Genomic DNA, 26,275 nt, shown 5'->3' on the forward strand with positions numbered 1-26,275 from the left:
GGAAATCATGTGTAGTGTTCTTTTAAGCTGGCTTAAGGTAATTATAAGTTACCAGTCTGTACCCATAACAAACACTCCTAATCACCTAAGGCACTTCAAAACAGCATTTCAATCTGTGGAAAGTACATACTTATTCAGTAGCTCTGATCCAAAATGCTTGGGACCAGAAGTATTTTGGGCTGTGGAAATTTTCATATTTCTGGAATATTTGCATATCCATAATGAGATTTCCTGGAGCTAGAACCCAAGTGTAAACACTAAATTCGTTTCCTTTTCATGTGGACTGTCTACTCATAGCCTGGAGATAACTTACATACAACACTTAAAATTCACCTTGTTTGGACTGCCAGCCGCCACGTAAGGTCCAGCATAAAGTTTTTCATGCATTCAGGAAGTTGCATATTTGAGAGAATTTCGTGTTTTGGTCTTGGGGATGGATTAGTTTCCAGATTAGTAAGATGTATTTGTTTCACTAGCCAATCAACACATTCCTTTCTTCTGATCCTTCCTGCCCCAAATACAGCTTTAAGTCTCTCTTCTTGTTCTGAGAACAATAGCTTAAGCTTCGACTGATCCGGAAGCAAATCTCTGCCACCTCAAGGGCCTCAATCATGGTAGATTATACTGAACAGTTTGAGCAATTTGAAAGCAGTTGTACCTCAGTGCATGTTACAAAACTGCTTTGGAAATCAGGGGGCCACGCAAATAAAGCCGCTGAGCAGATAACAACATGCCTGTGAAATAGTATTCTATGGGTATCACTGGGAAATGTACAGCATGAATAGCCCAGGGAGGCTGATTCATAATGCCAGGCTTATGAGCATGAACACATGGCTTGAGTAAATAATTCTGATTTTGCTTTTGATACTTACTGATGATTCTTTATTCCACTAAGGGGGAGCCACACTGCTCCTTTAGCAGCATCTCCATTATTCTAATTCCCTATGGAGAGAAGAGAGAAAAATCAAAATGCCATCTTCCATAGACAAGCACCGTCACATTTATCACAACCTTTTTCCCTTCAGGGAATCTGGGTCCCGACTATATATTCATTGCGGAAGAGAGGGCTTAGTCATCTCTGACATTATTATAATATTTCACTCAACAATCCCCCTTCTGCTTTCTCGGCATGCTCCTGGAGCTGTTTGGGAGGTGGGCAGAGCAGAGTTTAGAATCTGCTTGCAACATCAGAAAGCAGCCCAAGCCAAAATAAGCAAAGTCTCACGAATGGCACAGCTTGCCTGAGTTGGGATAATAGCGACTGTAAATGTTTGCCGAGCGCTGACAATTGTGCAGGCTTCACTGCCAAGGTTCAAGCGAGTTGGTGCAGGCAGCAGGTGCTGCCATACCCCACCGAGATGCTCTCCAAGATGAGAGCCTTCTTCCCCCCACCCACGAGAACCTATTATGGACTGCTGCAGGCACAGGACTACTCCGCCAAGGCAGATCATCACCTGGGGTCATGCCCCTTCTCCAGGGCCCGCCCATACGCTATGTTTGGTAGGTATGAAGACAGAATGACCCTCTTCCCTCAATTGCAAACAACTCTGAGAGTATCACACTCCCACAGCTCCCCAACTGAGCCCTTTGCTGCAGCTGTAGCCTAGTCAGCCTCCTCTGCTTCCCTCCTCCTTACAAAGATGCTCCCTAGAGCCTACAGCCCTCTCCAATATACTCCACATGCAAAGCTCCACTTCTCTGACACCTGGTTTGAAACATACAATGCCGCTTTCCCAGTTAGAACATAGATGTTCAAAGAGGTTTAAGTATGTGCCCAAAGTTCTAATGTAGTGATGCCTGCGAAAACACACAGGCACTCCACATTGATTTCAGCCACACACAGCAACTGATCCTTCCATGGCTGTCCATACCACTCTGCCTACCACCTGCTCTCAGAGGAAAGAAGACGGCAGATCCTCTTCCTCTATTTTGGAGACCAGTTCTGAGGGCTAGAAAATAGCTTTCATGTACAAAGATGGGGCTGAGGCATAATTGTGAGGTAAGATCTTAAAGACCGCAAAGCTGGATGCAGAAGGAAAGGAGCTTGCTGTTCACAGAAACTAGAAATGCTGAGAATAATAACAAAGAAAGGAACTTAAAAACGGTTCTCCGGGCCCCTTCCACAAAGGTGGGTTTAACGGTTCTAGAGGGGCCCCCAGAGTTCTGTACTCTGACAACCTCTCATGTGATTCTAAGATGAAGCAGGGCCAGGCAATGCTGAGAGGGCATACGATGGAGCCTGCCATTGGTGCTTAAGTGAGCAGCAGACGGGAATTGGAAGGGATCAAAAGCAGCACTAATGGACACAATAAAATATGTTAGGGGCTGGGGAATCGACTGCATGGGTGAAGTGCTCAATGTGCAAAGATGGGGGCCTGAGTTCAAACCCCTAACTCATTTCTTTAAAAAGACCAAACAACAACAACAACAAAACAAAGAACAAAACAACAACAAAAACCAAGTCAATCACACATCTCTACTCCTAGCACTGGGAAGCAGGGAAGCAGAGACAGATGGATTTATGAAGTTCATTGTCCAGCTTTTCTAGCCAAATCCATGGGCTCCAGGTTCAATCAGAGACCCGTCTCAAGAAGATGTGGTGGGAAATGGTTGGGGAAGTTGCCTAACACTCGAGCCTCCACATGCACACATACACATGTAAACCTTGCAGGCACATATGCATACCCATATGAACAAACATCATACACACACAAATACACATGTATACACACATACACACAAACACATTCACACACAAACATACATGTAAACACACGTATATACACACATACATATATATATACACATACACACAAAAAGCATGTACACACATACAAAACCACCCATATACACAAACACACACACACACACACACACACACACACACACACACACGCAAATATCTTTAATACCAAAGCAGAGCAAATGAGATATGATCCTGAAGGTCTTTCTGGTTGTTTCAGGGCCATCGCCCTAGATGATGCCACAGCTTTAGAAAGAAGAAGCATTAAAGGGATCGGACAGAGGCTGAGAAACACGACTCGTCAGATGAACCAAGACAGCAAACCACAGGACCAGTCATCAGAGGCAGGAGACTTGGGCCCTATTTACAGCTCACAGCCTTAGGACACCTCCTCAGACACCTGCACTCCCATCCATGTATACTTTCACACACACATGATTGAAAATAAATCTTAAAATCATATATATTTTTTAAAAACCTGAATGGCCTAAAGCATTGGAGAAGAAGAAATGAGGACCAGGGGTGCAAAAAATATTAGGATAAAATCCAACCACATTCTAAGAACCAGACCATGATGGTGTTCACTTCTGGTCTCATTTGCTCAACAGCAGATCTGACAAATATTTATTGTGTGCCTTGCCTACTTGTGCACTGGACATTACATGGTGAACAGCTAAGACACAGAGCCTGCCTTGATAGAATTTACAAGGGATTTTCTTTCTTGTTTCAAGTTTTTTTTGTTCCAGCAACCCCACTAAATAATTAAATGTCCTCTCATTTCCAAAAGAATGAAACTGCCACATAAATTCTATTTCAAACTTATTTCTTCAGAGTACACATCCAGATGGTATGTCTTTAAAACAAGCATAGCACATTCTGTCTCGGGAAGAGAGAACCAACCCATGATTCGTCCCATCAGTCTGAATTAAGACCTCCACCACTTACTGTGGGCCACTAATTGACATAAATAAAGACTCTGAGGTTTGCCCTGGGAATTCAAAGACATTATTTATTGAATCAATTATGTTCACATTGTGACAGTTGATTTTTCTTTCCCTCTCTCCCCTCTCATACCACTTCACTCTTAAGTTAGATATAGAATGAGGAGAGTGAGGGCAAGAAAAAGACTTATAAAGTAAATTTTAAAAACAAAAAACACAAAAACCTAACAGGTAGGGCAGTCATTATTTGGCACCTCTCTCTGATAAGGAGGAGCCAGATCAAAGCACAGTCAAAAGTTCTTTCAAATAACGTTCATTCTAACCCTCAAATCTCAGCCCCAAGAGATCAGACTTAAGGAGGCTAAATTTATGCCCCTTATCACACAATGAGGCCAGCATGCAGAGCAAACATAAAGTGCATCCACCTTTTAGATATACCTTAAAAGCTTTTTGGACTGACAAAGCCTAAACCAGCTTGATTTCATTATCTCTCTACTCTCACAGTGTTTTTTTTTTTTTTTTTTTTTTTTTTTTTTTTTTTTTTCCTTCTCTACTACTAGGCTATCTTTCTCCATTTGTCAATGCATAGGCAAGTAAGCCACCTCAAGGCCACATGTCCCTAATGCCAGAAGCGATGCCTAAAACTACTCCCCTTCTCTAGTCTCAGAGCCCTTCAGGTTCCAAACCCTTCACAAGGACCACACTCTGTTCCTGAGAAACCGCGGAATATTACTGCAAGACCAAAGTGTGTCTTCAAGAGAGGTAGGGACCAACGACGGCTAAATCCAAACAGTGTGTTTACTTTATAATCAAGCTGACACTCCCTTAAGAAGCTCTGCTTTACCTGGGAGGCTCCAAAGGGAGTCATATTAGACCTTACCAAAATTACAGACATCAGAGCAGTTCCCCAAAGGCATACCCATGCAGGGCTCTTAATAAGAGAGCTGCTCACTTAATTATCACAGTGATTTTAAAAAATTGGTGTCAAAGACCCCACTGGAAATAACTCCTTCCTGTGGTTCATGGCTTTGAAGCAAATACTGCCCATGCTAGCTAAATTTTTTGTCAATTTGACACAAGCTAGAATCATCTGAAAGTAGGGAACCTCACTTGAGAAAATGTTTCCGTAAGATTGGCCTGGGAAGCCTGACATGACCTGATAGGCTATGGTCATATGGTGGGGGAGGAGGTCCGACCCACTCCTGACTGAGGTCTAGGAGAGGGAACTAGGGCAGAAGAGGGAGGGAGGGTGGGAATGGGAAGATACAAACAAGGGATAACATTCAGGATGTAATTTGGATAAATTATAATAAATTAAAAATAAATAGATAGATAGATAGATACATACATACATACATACATACATACATACATACATACATACATAGATAAAAAAGATTGACCTGTAGGTAAGCCTATAATAGGGTATTTTCTTGGTTGATGAAGAAGGGCCCAGTCCATTGTGGGTGGTGCTATACCTGGGTAGGTGGAACTGGAGTATATTAAAAACAAAAAACAAAACCTGAGCAAGGCAGTAAGTAGCATTCCTTCATGGCCTCTATTTCAGCTCCTGCTTCTAGGTTCCTGCTTTGAGTTCCTGCCCTGACTTCCTTCAGAGATCAACTGTGATGCAGAAGTGGAAACAAAATAAACCCTTTCCTCTCCTAGTTGCTTTTAGTCAATGATCTTTTATCACCACAATAGAAAACCTAGTCAAGACACTCTCCATAGTACCAGCAGCCTTTGTGTATATGAGGCTACAGACAGTAGCATAGAGACCGAACAGGACACGACATCCCCACTGAGACATCATGGTCTCCTGGAAGAATGCAAAATAACAGAGAAAGCTCAGACAATCTCTGGGAAGTGGTGTAATTTGTAGAAGAAAAAGAGTATGAAAGGAGAAGGGAAGGAGAGGTCAGTCATTCAAGAAGAGACAATTTGGAAGAGCAAGCAGAGGAGGAGAGATATAAGCAAACTACAAAGCCTGGTTATAAGTCACAGCTACCAGAGAAAAAGAAGAGAGAACACAGGGCATAGGCATGGGAGCAGGAAGTTACACATAGCACTCTCACTGTTAAGCTATTACCACAGGGAACTGGACAGAATAGAGAAGGAAACAGGATGATTATTGTTCCCACCTTTCAAGCGCCTGGTGTCCCACCCACACCCACACACTTTCCCCTCCTTAGCTCCACTTGTTCCTGGAAGAGACAATGGCACATAAAACCTCCTCTGTAGCCACAAATGATACTGTAATTGACTAATGACGCTACTGTAGACATCCGGGTCACATCCAAGCTTGCTGGGTAACTTTGTACAAGATTTTAAATTCTTTATACCTCAACTGCCTCCTCTTTGAATAGAGACAGCAACATGAGCTTGTTCTAAAATTTGGGTAAAATCATGTCTAATCTGCTTACCACAATTCCTAGGATTAAAAATGCTGGTTTATGGTAAACACCCTGTAATTAAATAGCTGTGCTTGCCCTGAATCTTCCTGAAACCCTGTGAGGCTGGTTCTCAGCATACACACAGCTCCATCCCCAGAACTACTTTAAAACCTGGTGGCATATGCATGCAAACCCAGCATTCAGGCAGTAGTGGAATGAGGTCAGAAATTCAAGGTTATCTTTGGCTACATTGCCAAGTTCAAGATCAGCCTGAGACACATGAGTCCCAGTCTTGAAAGGTAGTGGAGAGGTAGAGAAAAGAACAGGGAGAGGGAGGCGGGGAGATGATGTGACTCGGGTAAAAAGACTTGCCACAAAGTACTGACCACCTAAATTTGATTCCTAGAACAAAAGAAAAAGGTGACGGGACTACTTCACAAAGTTTTCCTGACTTACACACACACACACACACACACAAACACACACATCATTTCATTTGATATCCCCAACCCCCAACTTCCACCCCCAACACACGCAAACAAAAAAGAATGCATCCTGTGGATGACTACAACCTTGGTATACAGCAGGCACGCCGTGTAACTGTCCACTGAGTGAACGAATGAACCCACTGTCTAGCCAGTCATCAATTTGTATTTCTGCTATTTTAGATGACAGGGCAGGAAGCTCAGGGAAACAACGTTGCTTGTGTTTCAATCCCAGTATCTTGGGCAGAATTTAACATGCTGTACTCAGCACTGATGGTTGTAAAACATATCAGTATATGACTCGTGGATGCTAGAATGCCTTTGGGATGAGCTGACCTGAATGAATCTACCTCACGGTGAGCATTCTTGATGTATGGGTGGGAAGCTCAGCATCATAAGAGATGCCACGGAGATGAAGGGACAAAACAAGGAAAGAATGAAGGTATAAAAGGAAGGAGGGGGCTGGAGAGATAACTCAGAGGTTAAGAGCACTGACTGTTTTTCCAGAGGTCCTGAATTCAATTCCCAGCAACCACATGGTGGCTCACAACCATCTATAATGTGGCCCTCTTTTGGCCTGCATGTGTACATGCAGGCAGAGCACTGCATACATAATAAATAAATCTTTAAAAAAAAAAAAAAAGGAAGAAGGAAGAGGCAATGCCATGGAAAGAGACAGTAGTACACACGAGGTCTGGGGAAATCTGAATTAGTCAACAAATACTGAGAAAGAGAGACACTTTTCAATGCTACAGTTTGCATTATAAAACCACTGGCCACTTAACAAAAAAAAAATGGCATCAAATTTGCTTCATAAACTACATTGCCCTTCAACCCCCATTTTCTGTTAAGATGGCTTATGTAGAACTTGCTCAGAATCATCTTGTTAGTGGTGCAGACTTGTAAAGACATGAACAAGAGAATAATAGCACTTGGCTGGCTCAACTCCCAACATGACCTACGGCCCTCACCATGCTCATAGGGCTCTGTCTGGTCTGTTTGTACCCCAATCTTCAAGCCACAGCCCTCTGCATCCTCCTCTGACCAAACATGTCCGTGCCTTCTTTCTCCCTGCCTGTTCTCTCTGAGGAACATCCCTAGGTCTTCAAGTGGCAACGCTAGCTCTCTGCCGCATTCACAGCTCAATTGATCTAGCGCCCTCCTCAGAGAACACCTGCTCCTGGGGCCACCCCTGTTCACCCAGTCTAGATCAAATCACCAGGCCGCACTGTCTACATCGCATTCATTTAGCAATCCTCACGCTTCTAAAACACCGTCTTGTCTGTCACCGCCATGAGAAGATATATTCCATGAGATCAAAAAAAGATCCTATGAGTATCCACTGATGAATTCCATCTACATTAGAACCCCGTAAGGTGAGCATCATTTGTGAAGGAAAGGAGGGAGAGAAAGAACTGAGGGAGGGAGGGACGGGCGGAGGGAGGGAGGGAGGGGGGAGGAAGCTATCAGCATCCAGCTTTCTTATCAGAATATAAGAGGGACACTAAGCAAAGCTTTCCAGAAAGAAATATTTTATCACAATAAAGCATCTTTTAATCAGGTGCCCAATTCTTTTCAATTTAGAGCTACCTTCATCTACAAAACTGGAATAGCACCAAATAATAATAAGAAAGATCTATTAGCGCGTGCTGTGTGCCAAACACTGTGGGAGAACCTTCCCCAAACAAACCTCTTCCACCTTCTGTCTGTCCTAAAGGACCATGATTTGTGCTTGAGGATGACAGCAAAGCTCGAAGACAGTAAACATCCCATCCAAACCCACACAGCAACTAAGAAAAGGAGCCTCCATTTTGACTCAAGGCAATCAAGCAGAAGACCTTAGAATCTGGCAAGGCCGGAAGTTCAAACAAGAGTGTGAAACCCCTATTGCAATGCTGGATGTGCACCAAGAGCTTTTTCTCCGTTCCCTGTTGACTGTGGCTCAAAAATCCTGATAAACAAATCAGATATTTTAGTCCTGTTCCCAAACAAAATGTCATGAATTTTAATATGAGTCAATATCTAATCACATCTACAAATTATCTCAAATACAATACTTTTCAAATAGGAACAGCCAAACACAATATGTAACTTTGATGTAAGTTTCCCACAGTAGTTGACACATTCTTCAGTAAGATTCACTTTTATTTTCATTAATCACCCCCCAAATCTTTAGGTGCGGTTGAATAACATTGACTGCTACAATGATTCACATTCTCTGCTTCACGTTCTTAATCTTTCTCTCTCCCGAAGGAGAATTTTTAGTTCTCACAACTTGTAACAGGAAATAATATATCCCCAAATAATAAAATCTAAAACTTGAGGAAGACTTTGTATCTTCTAAGCGAGAAAGAAAATCCCCAGCAAAGAGTTGAAAGTGACCCATTTGATTTAGCAAAATCTACAGCCAAATAGGAAGCCTGCACTGCCATTTCCATGGCCCCTGTCCCCATACGCCCAACCTACAAGCATCAAGTCTCCGGTGTGCTTCTGTTATCAAGTTCTTCCTCCACCTTCCAATAGGACCCAATTTGCCCTAGTTTTGACTGTACAGGAATGCAGCCTCTACATCGTTTTATTTCTCCTGACTTGAACTTCATGTGTAACATAGCTTTCTTTGGCTGTTCATCAAGGCCCATCTCTCACATAGAGCCACATCCGACCTGAGGCTGCCCTGCAACTGAACATCCATGTCCTCTTAGAAGTCTCCATCCATGGGATGCGTTCACTACTCCTCATGCCATCTCTGTTGGTCCTAATTACAAGGCACAGTGTCATCCATGAGCAGAAGGACTTCAGTGCCCGGCTCCAGAGGGCCACATCACCTTCTCTTGCTGTGACAAAGGAAAAAATAACGATGCTTCTATCCATTTCCTTTTATTGGCCTTTTTTTCCTCCCTGTTCATCAAAATTAGGCCAAAATATAGCTTCTCCATTTTCCTCCCTCACTCCGAGACAAAATGGAGAGTCTATCAGTGAGTTGTCTCTGAAGGAATACATACATCATACATCCAACGGTTGCCCAGGAAACAATAAATCTGACAGATTTCTAGATAACTTTCCTTTTGCTTTATTTCTACCCCTGCCCATAATCATGTTTCTGCGTTTGTCAATAGTATTTGCATGCATGTCTTTAAATCAGGTGTTTCCTTTGAACAAGGTATCATTTCCTGAAGCCATACTAACAAGCCCATCTCACAAAGTCCCAGCATCCTCGAGGTTACTGCCGATCTGATACAGGCTGACTACTAGCCCCATCTCACCCACAGTTTTAGCATTCTCAACATTTCTATGTGGTGAACCACTTTTGCTATCATCATTTCCAGGGAAGGAAACGGTCTCAGAATAGTGGAGACCTGAAGGCCACATGGTTATCAGGTGACTAGCCTAGAATTTCAGCCTGCATTTCTTTAGCTCTTTCTACAATGAGCACTTACCACGATGACTTTGTTTCCTTGCCTATAATGGGGTGGAGAGAACAGAAGAAGCATTTTGCTTTGCAAAGTTACTTTTAAGGATTAAAGGAGGCATGAAAAGCTACTGGCACCCAGCAGGCTTGTGCTAACAATGTTTAACCTTCCGGTCTCCCTGTGGCCTAAAGACAGGTGTTGACCACTGCAGACTGGGCTTCTCTCACCACAAGGCCTTTTTCAGTCAGTGTCCAGTGACCCAAAGGAAGTGCTACCAGAGATCCACCTCAAGTATCTTTACACTCATGATTCCCTTGCTGATTACATCACCTCAAAGAGACACTGATGCTCCTATGACTCCTGACACACCAGATGGCGGCGAACTAGCCTTCCTTGGGTCACAGCACTGGTCAACAACAGGAACACCACTAGAATCCAGGTCCAAGGAAGAACTGGTCCTCAGCAGGCAGGTCAAGGACTCTGCTGGACCTTGCTGAGCACAAAATACACCGGGTCTCCTGAAATCCTTGTGTCTAGCCTATGAGCCAGTCACATGGGGAAAGAGAAACTTGGAAACAATGTTTGCCAGCGGTATGCCTGACTAGAAGGTAGCAGAGTCTAGAGTGACTCCCTCAGTGTACTAACGCCTTTAAAAGGTGTGTTCACAGCCTAGCGTGGTGGTACACCACTATAATCCCAGAACTTGGGAAGTGGGGGCAGGGGTATTAGGAGTTCAAGGCCAGCCTCTGCTTCACAGCAAGTTCAAGGCCAGCCTGGGATCCCTAAGATGCTATGGAAGGGGAAATGGAGAATGGGAGGAGGAGAAAAGATGTGTTTATGGCTTTGTCATCTTAAATTAGTACAAGACACCACATCGCTTACCTCCGTCTGCGTGTATGTGGCATTATTTTCTAATTAGGAGAAGCAAATGAGAACAAACCACAAGCAGTTTTCACAATATTCTCAGAGCAGAACATCTCACCACACCTCCAACAACTTTTATCAGGAGAGTCTCACTCATGGGCTCCAGAGAAGCCACATGCACCCTCCAGAAGCGTTTCTGCTCCACTAAGTTACTTGTGTATAGAATGGCTCGGTCGGCTGCCTACGCAACACAACACCTTACTTCTTCCAGCAGTTGCTTTTTGTTCCTACAACAAAGCTTCATGGCCAAAAGTAACTTAAGGAAGAAAGAGCTTGTTCTGGCTTACAAGAGTCAGTGATGGGGGCAGGGAAGCATGCTAGAGCAAGAAGCTAAGAGAGCACATCTTCACCCAAAGAACAGGAAGTTGAGGCTAACAAGCCTCAGATCCTGGCCTCAGTGACAATACTTCCTCCAGCAAGGCTCCACCTCCCAAAAGTTCCAGACGATCCCCAGGTTTCTCCAATTGGGGACCAAGTGTTCAAATACTTGAGGCTCTTCACTCCCAGGCATGGTTCTCATTCAGCACAGCACATCACTAAAGGTCGTTTGGGGTCAAACATGCCCATCTTTTCTTGGGGACAAAAATAAAAAATAAAAATCACACCGGTGAGCAAAGTACAGCATTCCTTTCTGGAGCTGGAGTGACGTAATTGACAGCAATGTCCTCGTGATGGCTGCCTGCATCATCACACATGCTGCCGAGTGGCAAAAGAGTAAGTCACAAAAAGTTCAAGAAGCAATCTTTCTTAAGAGTTTTAAGTATTTCACATTACAGAGTAGCCAACTAGAATAAAGGCAACATCGAGGGAAGGTACTAAGTGATAAAAAGAAAATCTTTCCATACAGATTTAAAGGTGAATGGTTACTGACTTTGGCTAGTTAGTTGGTGTCGGTGTTGTTTTACTTGTTTTTTGTGTGTGTGTTTGTTTACTTGTTTTGTTGTTGTTGTTGTTGTGCCGTTCCATTTTGTTTCTGATGCAGGGTCTTGCTATGCTGCCCAGGCTGGCTTTAAACCTGAAACTTTTCTCCCTCAGCCTCCTGACGGATGGACTTACACCTGTGCATCACCACACACAGCCGACCTCTTATTTTCAAAAGATAAAAATGTCTGTCTGTGCTTATGCAGACAGATTTTTTTTTTTTTAATCCCCAAGTCCTGTTATAAACTAGTAAGTGGTGAGGGTATATTATGGGCCGAAGTTTTTGTGGGTGGGGTATTGTTGCCCTCCCTCTGCTAGGAGCCCTGTCTGGTTAGAAGGTAGCCTCTTCAATCTCCATGACTCCTGCTACTTGGAGTCTCAGCTAGAGTCATCCCCCATATCCTCCCAGGAGCCTCCTCTGTCCTAGGTCTCCAGCTTGTCACGGAGATATCATTCTTCCCCCATCCCTCTCCTCCCTCCTGCCCACAGTTTCTCTCCTATTTGCAGGCCCTCTGCCCTCCCGCCTTTGCTCTCCCCAGGTCTGATTACCACTCTCCTTTGTCGCTCTGTTTGCTCTCCCACTCTGTTCCCTCTCTTCAGCTGCTTCTGCTGTCTACCCTATCTCCCCTTCTGATTGGGACTCAAGCATCCTCCCTTGGTTCCTCCTTGTTACTCATCTTGTTTGGGTCTGTGAATTGTAGTATGGTTATTCTGTACTATATGGCTAAAGTCCACTTTAGAAGTGAGTACAAACCATGCTTGTCTTTCTGGGTCTGGGCTACCACACTCAGGATGATATTTTCTAGTCCCATCCATTTGCCTGCAAATTTCATGCTGTTCTTGTTTTTAATCATGGAGTATTATTCCATTGTGTAAATGTACCACAGTTTCTGGCTATTACAAATAAAGCTCTATAGACATAGTTGAGGAAATGTCCTTGTTGTGTATGGTGGAGCATCTTTCGGGTATATACCCAGGAGTGGAATAGCTGGGTCTTGAGGAAGAGCTAGTCCCAATTTTCTGAGAAAGCACCAGATTGATTTCCAAAGTGGTTGTGCAAGTCTGCACTCCCACCAGCAATGGAGGAGTGTTCCCCTAGCTTCACCACCTCGCCACCATGTGCTGTCACTTGAGGTTTTTTTTAATCTTAGCCATTCTGAAAGACGTAAGATGGAATCTCAGAGTCATGCATGGACTCGGCCTAGGCCCCTTACACATACGTAGCCCATGGGCAGCTTGGTCTTCATATGGGTCCCCTAGAAAGGGGAGAGGGAGCTGTCTCTGACATGGACTCTGCTGCCTGCTTTTCCATCACTACCCCCTGGTGGGACTGCCTTGCCAGGCCACAGGGAAAGAAGATGCGCTGAGACTTCATGCTACCTGATGTGCCTATGTGGGTTGGGGGAGGGACTCTCCTTATCTGAGTAGTAGGGGGTCAGGGATAAGGGGGAAAGGGAGGGAGGGTGGGACCAGGAAGGGGAGGCTACGATCAGGATGTAAAACTAATTAATTAATTAATTAATTAATTAAAAGAAACTAGTAAGTGGTAAAGAGAAGTTGAAGAACTGGATGTAATGGTGACAGGCTGAGAATTCTGAAACATCACTCCACCAAGTCAACTAGTTAAGCGGGATGTAACTGGTCTGTTCCTGGGTCATATCCTCTGCTTGGTCTCAGATATATCTCCAGGGATTAGTAATTCCCACATGCATAAAGTTCTAAGCCTGTCTTTGATGTATATACATATGCATACACACATACATATATACATATATAGTGTATATTTATATATAGTGTATATATATAAATGGAATTCTTTCCTTTGATTAAAAAAAGTATTTAAAATTCATTCATTTGATTCTTTTGATTAAATAAAGTATTTAAAAGAATTGTCTTTAAAACCAAGCATTGAGAACAATTCCAGCTATTGTGTAAAATCCTCCAGGTCGGGGACAACTCTTCTACCTATTTACCTCATTTGGAATTCAGGTTCTCCAGGAGATATCTGTTACAACAGCATAAATAGTGGGGTGGGCTGCTAGGAGAGTGGAATGCGAAGGAGGGGGTGGTTCGCTATGTTAGCTGGGGCTGGGGGTGCACGGTGCAGCGCCGGAGCACTTGCTTGGCATGCACAAGACCCTGGGTTCAATCTCCAGCACCGTGAAGACTAAGATCCTAAGTTTTTAAAAACAGAAACAGTAAGAATAAATTTTTGTACTTAAAACAAGACATGGATGTAGCCTGCTCTTCTGTGTTCAGGCTGGGATCTAACCACCTGATCTGGATATGGCACGATGTCTTGCCCTCTGTATGGTCTAAGGCAAAGTAACTCACATCTCTGTGTCTTCTCATGAGGGTACCCAACACAGACAAAGTGCTGAGTAAGACAATGTATGTAAAGTACTCTGGCTCCCATCACACCGTAGAGATGCTTGCACATCCACGTCTACTGTTTACAGTTCATGATTGTAAAGGACCAACCTAGAGGCTCATTCAGCAAATGAATGGAAAAAGGAAGTGTGTGGTCCATACACACAACAAGGCTTTACTTGGCCATAAAGAGAACAAAATTGAGCATTTTCAGGAAACTGGATAGAACCGGAGATCATTGGTAAGCAAAAGCGAGGCTCAGAGAGACAACTATTTATGCTTTATTTCATACATAGACTATAGATTTAAATTGTATGCATGTATATAGGTAAATGTGTGCATGCAGCCTGTAGAGTAAAAGGGAGACTATCAGAGGGAAGAAAAAAGCCTAAAGCGGGGACCAAAAGAGATTAATAAAATATGTATGACATAAAGGAAGAAGGAGGAATGATTTACAGGATAGAAGTGGGGATAACAAAAAAAGATTGAGGGGGCCCACATAGTAACAAAATATAGAGATATACAGATATGAAAGTGCTGCAGTGAAAACCATTTTTTGTATATTAACTAAAAGTCAGTAGATAATAATAATGGCAATAAGTAAAATATTGGGGTAAAATATATTGCCTGTGCTTAATGATTCCATTGCCATCCCATTGTTTCTATATTTGAAAAGAAATTACTTTGCTTTAATATTAATTTAAAATAGAATCATAAAATTCTTACTGTTCCTGGAAAATAATATAATCGTATGTTCATTGAGCCAATAAATATCCACTGAACCCCAAGGAATTTCTGGATCCTGAGGATAAAGTAGTGCATTCCATCTGGAAGTCACTCAGCCAAAACCATGAAACTTTACAAAGACCAGGGAAACCGTTCATATGTAGGAGTTACTAAGTTAGTCTTTTTAAAGATAGTGTTGCAAACACGAAAGGTTCTAAGCTGAAGATTTTCCACCCTGTGTCACTTTGTGACCTTGTAACACTGAGTAACACTGTGAGTTAGAAATAACCTCTATGCTCAGTACTAAAGAGGAAAGAAGTTATAACTACTTAAGGAAGTGTATGTAGTTAGTGTAAAAGGCATTTGTGATGAAATGTTCATCTAAGAAAGATGTATAACTGTATTAATACTATGGACATCAACGTTTGAAATCTGCCTGTAAAAATGTGCCAATCTGGATCACTGGCTCTTTTAAAAAGCCAAAGTCTTGCTATACAATGATCAGTTCCGGTGTGTTTCCTGTACGCCAAGGTATTTTAAATGCTTCATTACCCTTGTTTGTGATTCTCATATTCATGAGGTAGACAGCATTATGCAAATGTCACCCAGAGAAAGGTTGAGCTACAAGATGAGGAAGGGCTCTGAGATTTAAACCCAGGTCAGGCTGACTCGAAAGACAAGCTCATTATACCCACTAAACATTGTCTGCAATGCTATAATGGGGAAAATAAGCTTTTGCTTTTAACTTCCTTGCACTTTGCTTTTTAAATAATGACAACACAACAACCGATCATTTGCCTTGCGCCAAGTCCTGACCTATGTTGTTTTATATAACTCATTTACTCTTCCCAAGGACTCTATGAAGTAGGCACCAATACTATGCTCTTTCTACAGACGAGGAAAATGAGACACAGAAATTTTAATGGCTTGTCCAAGGTCACACAGCTGTTCTGAGCAGAGTATTGTCATGAATGGCTCTACAAAGACTCCAATTTAAAATGCACTAGTTATTCAGTTCATGCACTAGTTACTCACAAATAGTCTTAAACAAGCCTCATAAAAATGTGTAAAAGATTTTACACTCAAAAAATTATATAAAAGCCTTTGGGAGAAGGATCTCATTATTTCTTTGAATTCTAACTATTTCAGACATATCGAGAAGATTGCAGACTAATGAAAATAAAGTCATGTTTTAAAATAATGTAGGGATCCTTAAAAACAACAAAAGCTATATCCCACTAAAGGTCACTGATGAAGAAAAATTTTAATTATAGCCTTTAAATTCTACTTAATCTGGGAATCAATATGAAAGAAGTTAATTAACTGCAAAAGACACCATTTTCTTTTGCTCAGGAAATTTGGAGAACTATAGAGAGAACCATTGAGGAGCAGGGGTGATGGCTCCTGCCTGTAACCTTAGTAGTTGGGGAGCTGAGTCAGGAGGATGAGCAGGAATTCAAGGCCACCCTGTTCTACACAGTCTCACAACAAAACAACAACAGCAGCAATGACAACAAAGAGCCAGAAAGAGAAGGGGGAGAGAAAGAAGGAGGGAGAAGGGAAAGAGCGTTAGAGGCAGAAAGAAAAGGAAGAAATAAAATCGCTTTAGGTTATCTCCAAGGAAGACAGACAGTCAAGGACTAAGGGAAGCCCTTTGCCAGATCCTAGACAGAGAGGAGAATTAAAAACAAACAACTTGAAAGTGACAGAAAGACATTACTCCACCAAACTCAGAGTCACTAAAAAAAATACTCCTTTGTCCCTTAACAGGCAGACAGGAAGCCTCTTCCAAGTCACCTGTGTGTCTGTCCATTGCTGACGTCCCTTAAAGGGTAGGTACAACAAAAGGTGTCCACTGCCCCCCGCCAAAATTAACTCCTCCCACAGAGTAGAAGTCTAGATAAGAAATCACACACACACACAGAAGAGGCAAAGTACCCACACAGCAGGCAACCCAGGGAGCTTTTAAATAGCATTATCTAGGCCCCTAAGACCACAACAGAGTAAAGGTCTAGATAAGGAACCACCCCCTTAACTGAGCTGTGGTGGGACACACCTCTAATCCCAGCACTCAGGAAGCAAAGGTAAGTGGATCTCTGTGAGTTCAAGGCCAGCCTGGTCTACAGGGCAAGTTTCAGGACAGCCAGGGCTACACAGAGAAACCTTGTCTGAAAAAGAAAAGAAGAAAAAAAAAAGTGAGGAAGAGGAGGGCAATTCCACACCTCAGGAAGCCCAGAGAGCTTTCAAGTAGCATGCCACAGGATGCAAGCCCAGAACTGCAGGCAGCCTGCGGGACCTGCCAGTAAGAAATAAAGTCATCTTTCAATACGAGTAGCCCTTCCTACACTTCTGGATTTGACCCCTGACCTGAGATGACTGGTGGGATTTTGGGTCAAACTTAGAGCCTTCATTTAGCGCAAAGAGCTCAGTTGAGGACAAACTGGAACCTCCAAGTGCTCTTTTGATCCACAGCAGATCTGTACCTCAAAAACACTCAGTCCACATACTGTGCTAAACCCTATTCTTTCTTTGTTTCTTCTTTCTTTCCACCCTTCCTTGTTCTTTTTTCTGTTTTGGAGGGGGTGGGGCATCTTGGTGCAGCCTGTTTCAGCTTTAAATTCTGTGCCTGCCTCAGGTTTATCTCAAGAAGGTAAGGATTTATGGTGGCCACAAATTCCTGTTTGCACTGCCTTTATATGTTTGAATTTGCACAGCACAGTGAGCATACAGGTTCAAAAACTAACACGCTGGTGGGAGATTTGATCCAAGACGGTCAAAAAAAAATCCTCAGCTTCTGAATGTCCCAGTGCCTGGCTGAGTGTAACAAAGGAACATTAGAAAAAGAGGGTCAGTGCTCGCTTCGGCAGCACATATACTAAAATTGGAACGATACAGAGAAGATTAGCATGGCCCCTGCGCAAGGATGACACGCAAATTCGTGAAGCGTTCCATATTTTTCAGAGGAAGGACAGCAAGTAGCCAAGAAGAGACTTGATACCCTATGAGAATATATAGGGGGACGTAATCCCCCTCAGGAACAGTCATAGGGGAGGGGAATAATGGGAAAATGGGGGGGGGAGGAATGGGAGGATACAAGGGATGGGATAAACATTGAGATGTAACAAGAATAAATTAATAAAAAAAAAAAAAGAAAAAAAAAAAAAAAAGAGGGTCATAGTAATAGCTGAGAAGGCGAGGACACTTTCCCTACAGTCTAGCAAATGTCTGCTTCAAGGTCATAGGTACACCTGACGCTATTGGAGTTGAGACATTGTCTTATTTCCTAGCCTAGACTTCTGTCTTCACAGTGGCAGCTAAGGGAGTAGGCTCAAAATCACAGTATTGTATGGTGACATTCATTTCCACATCTGTAAGAGACAAAGGTAGGAATAACCACAGCTTCATTTCCAGGCTGTTGTGAGGACGAGTGTTTGTGTAACTATGAAGTGCTTGGATCATGGTGTGCAATCACTACTTGCAGCTACTCTCACTATCCTCTCTGGTCTTCCCTAGAGCTTCTATACCGTATTTATGGAAGGTATAGATTTTAGAAAGCAGCCTTGCTCTATTACTGGGACCGGCATTTCAAAGGCCTACACATATTTATAATATGCAATTTGGCTCATATGAACAGCACTGTGATATAAAGCTATAAAAGCCCTGCTGTATGTTCATTGCCTTTCCTGTTGCCTAGTGTTTTCTCAACAGGTTTCTTATTTGTACTACCTTACTGTCACCTCAATCCTTAACCATCTACTTTTTAAATGAATTCTCTCTGATGCTCTGTAATACCTGCATAGCTGAAACCATTTAATTTTATGCATCTAAAAAACAGAATAAATGTTGTTTAGAAATAACATGAAGTAACAGAGAAGAAAAACAGATAATTATAGAATTTTAAAATAATTAATTAATTCAATCTGATTTTGTTTTAATAGAAAAATGGTAGTTTAGATCAGAACTAGCAGAAAAAAACAACATGGCTATCAGAGTTTGGCCAAAACAAGTCCCAGGTTTCCTAACAGTGACCCTACACACATCCAACCCTCAGGAAAACAAGAGATTAAACTCCCAGATTTCACCTTGTTTCAGAGAAAACGCATTCCAGGACTGCAGCTTGCTGACTTAAGAGCTTACCAAAAGCTTCTACAGCACTGAGCAAAGTCTATTACAAACAGATGAATCTAAATGAGCCATCCAGGAATTTGGGATTCCTAGGACTCACAGTCAAGGGGCAAAAAATAACAACAAAAACTATTATGACCCACTGAATACTCGTTTTTCTCTGAGTAAGATTCTAGTGGCAACTAGATTCTAGTGGTATGAGCTGTGCTGGTAGGGAGGGGTCATGGGAGAAGACAGACCTACCTAGAAGTAAGTTGTTAAGATGTAACATCCTTGGTAGTATTCTTATGGCATGAAATGAACTAACTCAAGGTGGTGGTGTCTCACGCCTTTAGTCCCAGTACTCAGGAGGCAGAGGCAGAGGCAGAGGCAGACAGATCTTTATGAGTTTGAAGCCAGCCTGGTCTACAGGACATTCAGACCTACAGAGAAACCCTGGAAGAAGAAGAAGAAGAAGAAGAAGAAGAAGAAGAAGAAGAAGAAGAAGAAGAAGAAGAAGAAGAAGAAGAAGAAGAAGAAGAAGAAGAAGAAGAAGAAGAAGAAGAAGAAGAAGAAGAAGAAGAAGAAGAAGAAGGAGAAGACGCATTATCACCAGACTTAAATTGAGAGCTGGGGAAGAAGCTTCTGGAACTGAGGAGAGAACATGATTCATTTGGTCTTTCACGTGGTTCAAGTACAATAAAGAATCTTAAAAGAACACACATGAGCCAGGCATGGTGGTGTTCGCCTGTGATCCCAGCACTCTGAGGCAGAGGCAGGCGGATCGCTGTGAGTTCGAGGCCAGCCTGGTCTACAAAGCGAGTCCAGGACAGCCAAGGCTACACAAAGAAACCCTGCCTCAAAAAAAAGAGTGCACATGAACAAACAGGAAATGGAAGTCTCCGGTCCTCAGTCTACATGTTATCATGTCATGTGTCCTCATGTCATGCTATGATTTTTACTTATGCTGTTGAACATCAATTTTTCTTGCTCTCTGTAGACTTTAAAATGTCCGTTTTTCTGACTTGTGACAAGCTATGCAAGTGTGTATGGACATGGGATGCAAAGTTCTCTGTTAAGGAAGCCAGCACTCACAGAACAGCCACATCAACATCACACAACATAAGAATTCCAGAGGGGGACTGAGGCCAAACAATGTGTCCATGGCAGAATAAGTAACTATTATCATCTCCAGAGTAGATATCCCAAGGGTTGGAGCTGCCAATTTTGTGTCTGCTTCACAATTCTATGAACTAAAAATAATCAGCCTGAAAGTTCTAAGATGTCAAGTTCTGCATTCAGTTCAGACAAGGAAACCAGGGAGACCCAGTATAGAACTGGTAAAAGAGGATATAAACTGGCAGAATTAATGTAGAAAGGAACTTGATAATATACATAGAATGCCTTAACCCAGAAAGTAATCAAAAATGTACATAAGTACGTAAGTATTTACACACGGAGAAGGGATGTAGGGAGCCACTGAAGTCCTGAGTGAGCATGCAGTGTTTGACATGGGCCTAGCCATAACAGAGATTCCAATGCTTCAGACCCAAGGGAATGGTGACGCCTTCCCTGGGTGAGGCTCAGAGGGATGACAATGCCTTCCTTGGGTCTGGGTACAAATGTCGGCAGTGTGCAGAAAAGTGTCCAGCAGGGCTTTCTCCTCCTGGATGTTTATGGCCTGGAGACTGCTCCCCAACAGAAACTGCTGCTACAGAGATTAACTAGAACTGCATCCTCGTTCACCTGTATATAATAATCTGTAGGTAATAACCCTGCCTCCCTGTTCAACTATGTATAATAGATACACTGAGCTCCCAGGGTGCTGTGGCTTCTCCATTAGAGAGTCCAGACCACCTGATTGCAGCTTTTCTATATCCACGCCTAAGTCATTTCTTCCTTCCCCTCATCGCCCCTAGTCAGGGTTCTGGGACCCAAGCCAATCATGAAGCCAAAGAAAGAGGCAATAACACCTAGAGCCAAGCTCAGTTAACTGTCAAGAGATTTCCAAAGGCAATTAAAATTTCATCTAGGTGGGCTATGGTGGCCCACACCTGTAACGCACACTTGGAAGCCAAAGCAAGAGGTTATGAATTTATGAATTTCAGGCCAACTGGGCTACATAGCAAGTTCCAGGCCAGCCAAGGACACGACAAAAGAGAGATTCTTGTCCCAACAAAGTAACAACCAAACTCTTACTCAAGTAGGTACTCAAAAGGCTGCTTATAGGGCTCGGGAGTTAACTCAGTGGGTAAACTGATTGTCTTGCCAGCCATGAGAACCAGACTTCAATCTCAGAATAGAAGTGCAAAGCCAACCATGGTGGTATACACTTGTAATCCCAGTGCTGGGGAACCACAGACAGGTGGCTAGGCCTGCTGTTCACTGGCTTGCCTGCCTAGCCTGCCCAGCGAGCCCCAGGTCCCGGGTGCTATGTCAGAAAACAAGGTGAATGGCATCTGAACTCTAATGCCAGAGGTTGTCCTCTGTCTTCCATGCTCATGCATATGCATGAGCACTGTGTGTGCACGCACGCGCGCGCGCGCGCACACACACACACACACACACACACACACACACACACGGCTATTTCCCTATAAGTACTCTTTTTACCAGAAAACATCTTTTAATACGAGCGATTACTGAAGTTTACTCCGTACCAAGCACGTTCACAGACTTAGAAAATCCTTTCAAATCTCTGTGGAGTAAAAGTATGACCACCCGTTTCATAGAGGGGGTCGGGTATCAGACCAGTGGCCAATGAGCCTTTTTGAAAAGCTTCACACGCACTCACCGCATTCAGCACACACCCAGAATCCCACCTGATACTCAACAGCCTTTGAAAAGCACAGGCCACTCTCTAGTTCAGGGACTGATACTTGAATGTGGTTGTTAGGGCCCATCTACGATTTGTTTCAACGCACTTCAGGATGCGCGACACACAATGGCATGCATGCATTGCACTCTGGGATATGCCAGGCACAGGCACGGCCAGCGCTCTCGTGTGGGCTGCACACACCAGTGGTTGTAGCGACTATCTAAGCAGCAACCTCACTTATAGGAATTTTGACTATGTTGGTTGTCCTTGAAAGAAAATTAGCACAAGGAATGCTGTTAAAGCTGAATGTTCACTGTTGGAATTGGTGGCTTGTTAACTACCATAATGAGTATTAGAAATAGATTCTCATTAATGCGATGGGTGGGACTTAAGAGGCAGGAATTGGCTCAAAATTCTGGAGATTTTCCTATCCTTGCCTGACTATGGATGCTATATAGCTCAATTAAGACCAGTCGGGACCACATAGCCCTACACTACAACTGGGTCAGAAGAGACTGGCGAAGAGACTGTACTTCCTTCTAACTGTTTTCCTTACTATAAAACCGTGACACCCCAGGCTATTACGCCTCTAATTTTCACACAGAAAGTACATCTTTTTGCTTCCACAGGCAACTTTTTCCTCTTGGTGAGCACTCCACTGAGAAAGGACACCTTACACCACAGTGAACAAGATCTGGAGAAGCTTTGCTTCCATCTCTTCAAGTCAGAGCGAAGTTACCACCAGCTACCAGCCTCCCACCCCCACTTCCAAAAGCAGCACAAAGCAAAAAGGTGAGCCAGGCGGTGGTGGCACATGCCTTTAATCCCAGCATTTGGGAAGCAGAGGCAGGTGGATCACTGTGAGTTCGAGGCCAGCCTGGTCTATAAATCAAGTCCAAGATAGCTAAGGCTACACAAAGAAACCCTGTCTCAAAAAAAAAAAAAAAACAACAACAACAACAACAACAAGAAACAACAACAACAAAAACAAGCAAAAAGGCAAACCTACATCTTAACTTTTTGGTGAGCTGCTCCCACTTGGTTTCTTTTGAGGCCAGAATTCACTATTCACCTCTCCACAGAGTAAATTTGGAAGATAATACAGTGATAACAACCTTATCATGGAGTGTTGGTTTTTTAGCCACTGTGTCTCTGTGGTTAGGGACAACCACAAATGCTGAGGAAAACGGAGTTCTCATTACACAATCACACAGACGTGCTCTTTCCTTAGGATTGTGAAGTACATTTTTCAATGTGTGATAAAATAATTTGTTATTTCAGCCACTCTTGTGGGAGGCCCCATTATTAGTGACATCGTTATTCTTAGCATGCTGATCAGAAGGCTGAAGCGGAGATGGAACGCAAAAGCGTGTGAAATGTTTGTTACAGAGACAATTGTGGCCAAGTCAAATCACTTGAAAATAACTTTAAAGGTCTGGCTTGGACATGCTATACCTAAAAAAAATCTGGATGTGTTAGTTTAGGGTGTGTGGTTGTTAGTTTGGATATGTTTTTTAAAAATCCATTTTTACAATAGATAATACGATTCTCTACTGTCAAAGAAAATTTTGGTCTAATACATGTGGTCCAAAAGAACATTTGAAAAGCCCTAGCTAGGCCGTATGTGGTGCCACACGCCTCTAATCCCAGCACTCAGGAGACAGAGGCAGGAGTTTGAGGTCAGCCTGGTCTACATAGTGAATCTGATCCCATGACTTCTCAAACTCACGCTATTGGTTGTTTAGTTTTTATTTTGTTTTGTTTTGTTTTTCCTTAGTTCAAAGCTTTTCTCATTTTATTTATTTTATTTTATGAATTTATTCAGATTACAACTCAATTGTTATCCCATCACTTGTATCCTCCCATCCCTCCCCCCCACCTGCTTTTACCCTATTCTCCTCCCCTAGGTCTATTGTTGCGTAACAAATTATTCCAACTTTGCAGATTAAAACAGCACATATCTACTATCTCTCTGACTCTCTGTGCCACAGGCTGTGCTCAGATGCGATTACACATCTAAGATGCGTCTCAAGCCGAGAAGCATGCCATATGACACACTCTCCAGTGCTCACTGGCTGAGATCTTATTGTGTATGGGCTCTCTTCAGCTCAAGTTTGAGAAAGATGCACAGTAACAAAGAGTTTATAGCTGCTGTGTGAGGAAAAAAATGGACTATCCCTCACCACTTCTATTTAACATACTACTAAAGTTTAGCAAAGAGACAAGAGGAAGCAATGATGGGCATTCAAATAGGAAAGAAATGTGCATGTTTGTTGACGACATGATCTTACTATATAAAGGTCCTTCAAAGATTTGCCCCAAAAAGAAGTTAGAATTAATAAGTTCAATAAAGCTTCAGGATACAAAATTAATATACAAAATGATAGAATTTCTATATATGGGCATCGTACTATTTAAAACACTTTGAAAGGAACCATTTGCAATAAGTACAAAGAAGAAAGTCACACATGAATAAATTTAACCAAAAAGCTCAAAGATCATGTGTGTGTGTGTGTGTGTGTGTGTGTGTGTGTGTGTGTGTGTGTGTGTCTGTGTCTGTGTGGTGTCTGCGTGTGCTTCTATGTATCTGTCCTTCTGCCTGTGTATGTGTGCGTCTGTCTATCTGTCTGTTTGTGTCTATGTTTCTGTGTGTGTGTGTGTATGTTTGGTGTGATGCTTGTGCAACTGTGCATGCAGATATATGTACGTGGGAAGTAAGAGATGAATTCCCAGTGTTGTTCCTCAGGAGTTACCCACCGAGCTTTTGAAGACAAGGTCTCCCTCTGGCCTGGAGTTCACAGGGTAGGCTATGTCGCCTGGTCAATGAGTCCCAGAGGGCCACCTTTCTCTGCCTCCTTGGCACTGGAATGACAAGTCCAACTTCTTTTTCTTTCCTTATTTCCTTTTTTAATCCTTTCATTTAGTAGCAATGAAATGAAAAGAGTAAACCATAGAAAACATGTGGATCACATGACTCTATGTGTATCAAATAAGCATTCAGAGAGCAATAACTCAAGAACAAGGACTGATGTGACAGCAGAAATTCTTTCTGACTAATCCCATTACAGATTACTTAAATCTTCTTGTTGTATGTAGTTTATTTTATATGTGTGCAATAATATAAATGTATATATATAAATATTTTTTAAAAGGAAAAAATATTTGAAAGAAATAAAATCAAGCCCAACTTTTGTTTGTTTGTTTGTTTGTTTGTTTGTTTCGAGACAGGGTTTCTCTGTGTAACCTTGGTTGTCCTGGACTCCCTTTGTAGACCAGGCTGGCCTCAAACTCATAGCGATCCGCCTGCCTCTGCCTCCCGAGTACTGAGGTTAAAGGCGTGTGACACCACGCCCGACAAGCCCAACTTCTTAACATGGGTTCTGGGAGTCAAAGTCAGGTCCTCACACTTTTGGGGCAGGCACTTTCCTGACTAAGCAAAGGATATGTGCTTCTAAAACTATAAAACTGACCACCACCACCCCATCCTTCTGCCCTGTTTCAAGTTCTTCCATCGAGACAGGCTCCCTTTTCTTGCATTTTTTTATCATTACTATACAAATATTCCCTTGTTTTGACTATTCTAAACACATTTATCTGCACCCCCACCACACACACATCCCTCTCCACACACATCGTTTAAGTGCAGAAATTATAGATGGGAACATAAGAGTTAGGAGCCAAAGGCACACCCCGGGGTCAGACAAGCTTTGGACCACATTCCAGTTGTCCCATTTTCTAATTTTGTAACCTTGTGAAAACTGCTCTGTCACTTGGGACCTCGGCTCCCCTGTGCAAATAAAAAGAGAACAGCAATTCTTGTGCCATTGAGTTGCTCAGAGGAGTGGATAAGGCCACACACTCTAGGCGCCAGCCTTGTCATCTACAGCTTTCATAGCCGTGAGCTGCCTTTATAGCCTGCTCTGACTCAGGGCACTGAGCCCTGAGCATGAAGCCAAGCTCCACAGATTCTCAACATCAGCAGATATTCGGTCACTGCCTGCTATGCTTTCCACCCTCAGCGACATGCCCCCAAATTAAAGCTGGACAAGGCACAGTCTCCATCCTGTAAATTGTCTCATTTCCATGTGGCTCTAGCACTCTACCCAACCCTAGCACACAACAGACAGACATCAAAAGATGCTTGTATGGTCGGAAAATATTTAAAATCTAGTTACGGGCACTATCCATGTTCACATGGTTTGAGAGAGGAACGTGTAATGAGAAAAAGAAAGCATGACAGAGAAGCATGTGATTGTGATGTTTTTAACCCTTAAAAGCAAAGAGAACATGTGTTTATACGTAACCTGTGTGCTTCAACTGAAAAACTCACATAGTTAGCCAGGGTGGTGGTGCACGCCTTTAATCCTAGTACTCAGGAGGAAGAGGAAGGTGAGTCTGTGGGGACAAGGCCAGCCTGGTCTACAAATTGAGTGTAGAACA

General features: G+C 42.8%; 1 protein-coding gene and 1 non-coding gene across 2 annotated transcripts in view; one reads left to right on the forward strand and one right to left on the reverse strand.

Moving 5' to 3' along the window:
- Positions 1-867: 867 nt before the first annotated feature.
- Positions 868-26,275, reverse strand: part of Prelid2 (PRELI domain containing 2) — a 67,719-nt gene continuing 42,311 nt past the window's right edge. The window contains exon 6 of the mRNA XM_051163918.1: positions 868-942. Within this exon, the coding sequence (XP_051019875.1) occupies positions 883-942 (60 nt within the window). The 3' untranslated portion in view covers positions 868-882. The remainder of the gene's footprint in view (positions 943-26,275) is intronic.
- LOC127204843 (U6 spliceosomal RNA) lies at positions 17,765-17,871 on the forward strand. Its single transcript, XR_007832531.1, has one exon. It is a non-coding gene; the product is annotated as a U6 spliceosomal RNA (small nuclear RNA).

This window comes from Acomys russatus, chromosome 20 (assembly GCF_903995435.1).
Source record: "Acomys russatus chromosome 20, mAcoRus1.1, whole genome shotgun sequence".
Lineage (NCBI taxonomy): Eukaryota > Metazoa > Chordata > Mammalia > Rodentia > Muridae > Acomys > Acomys russatus.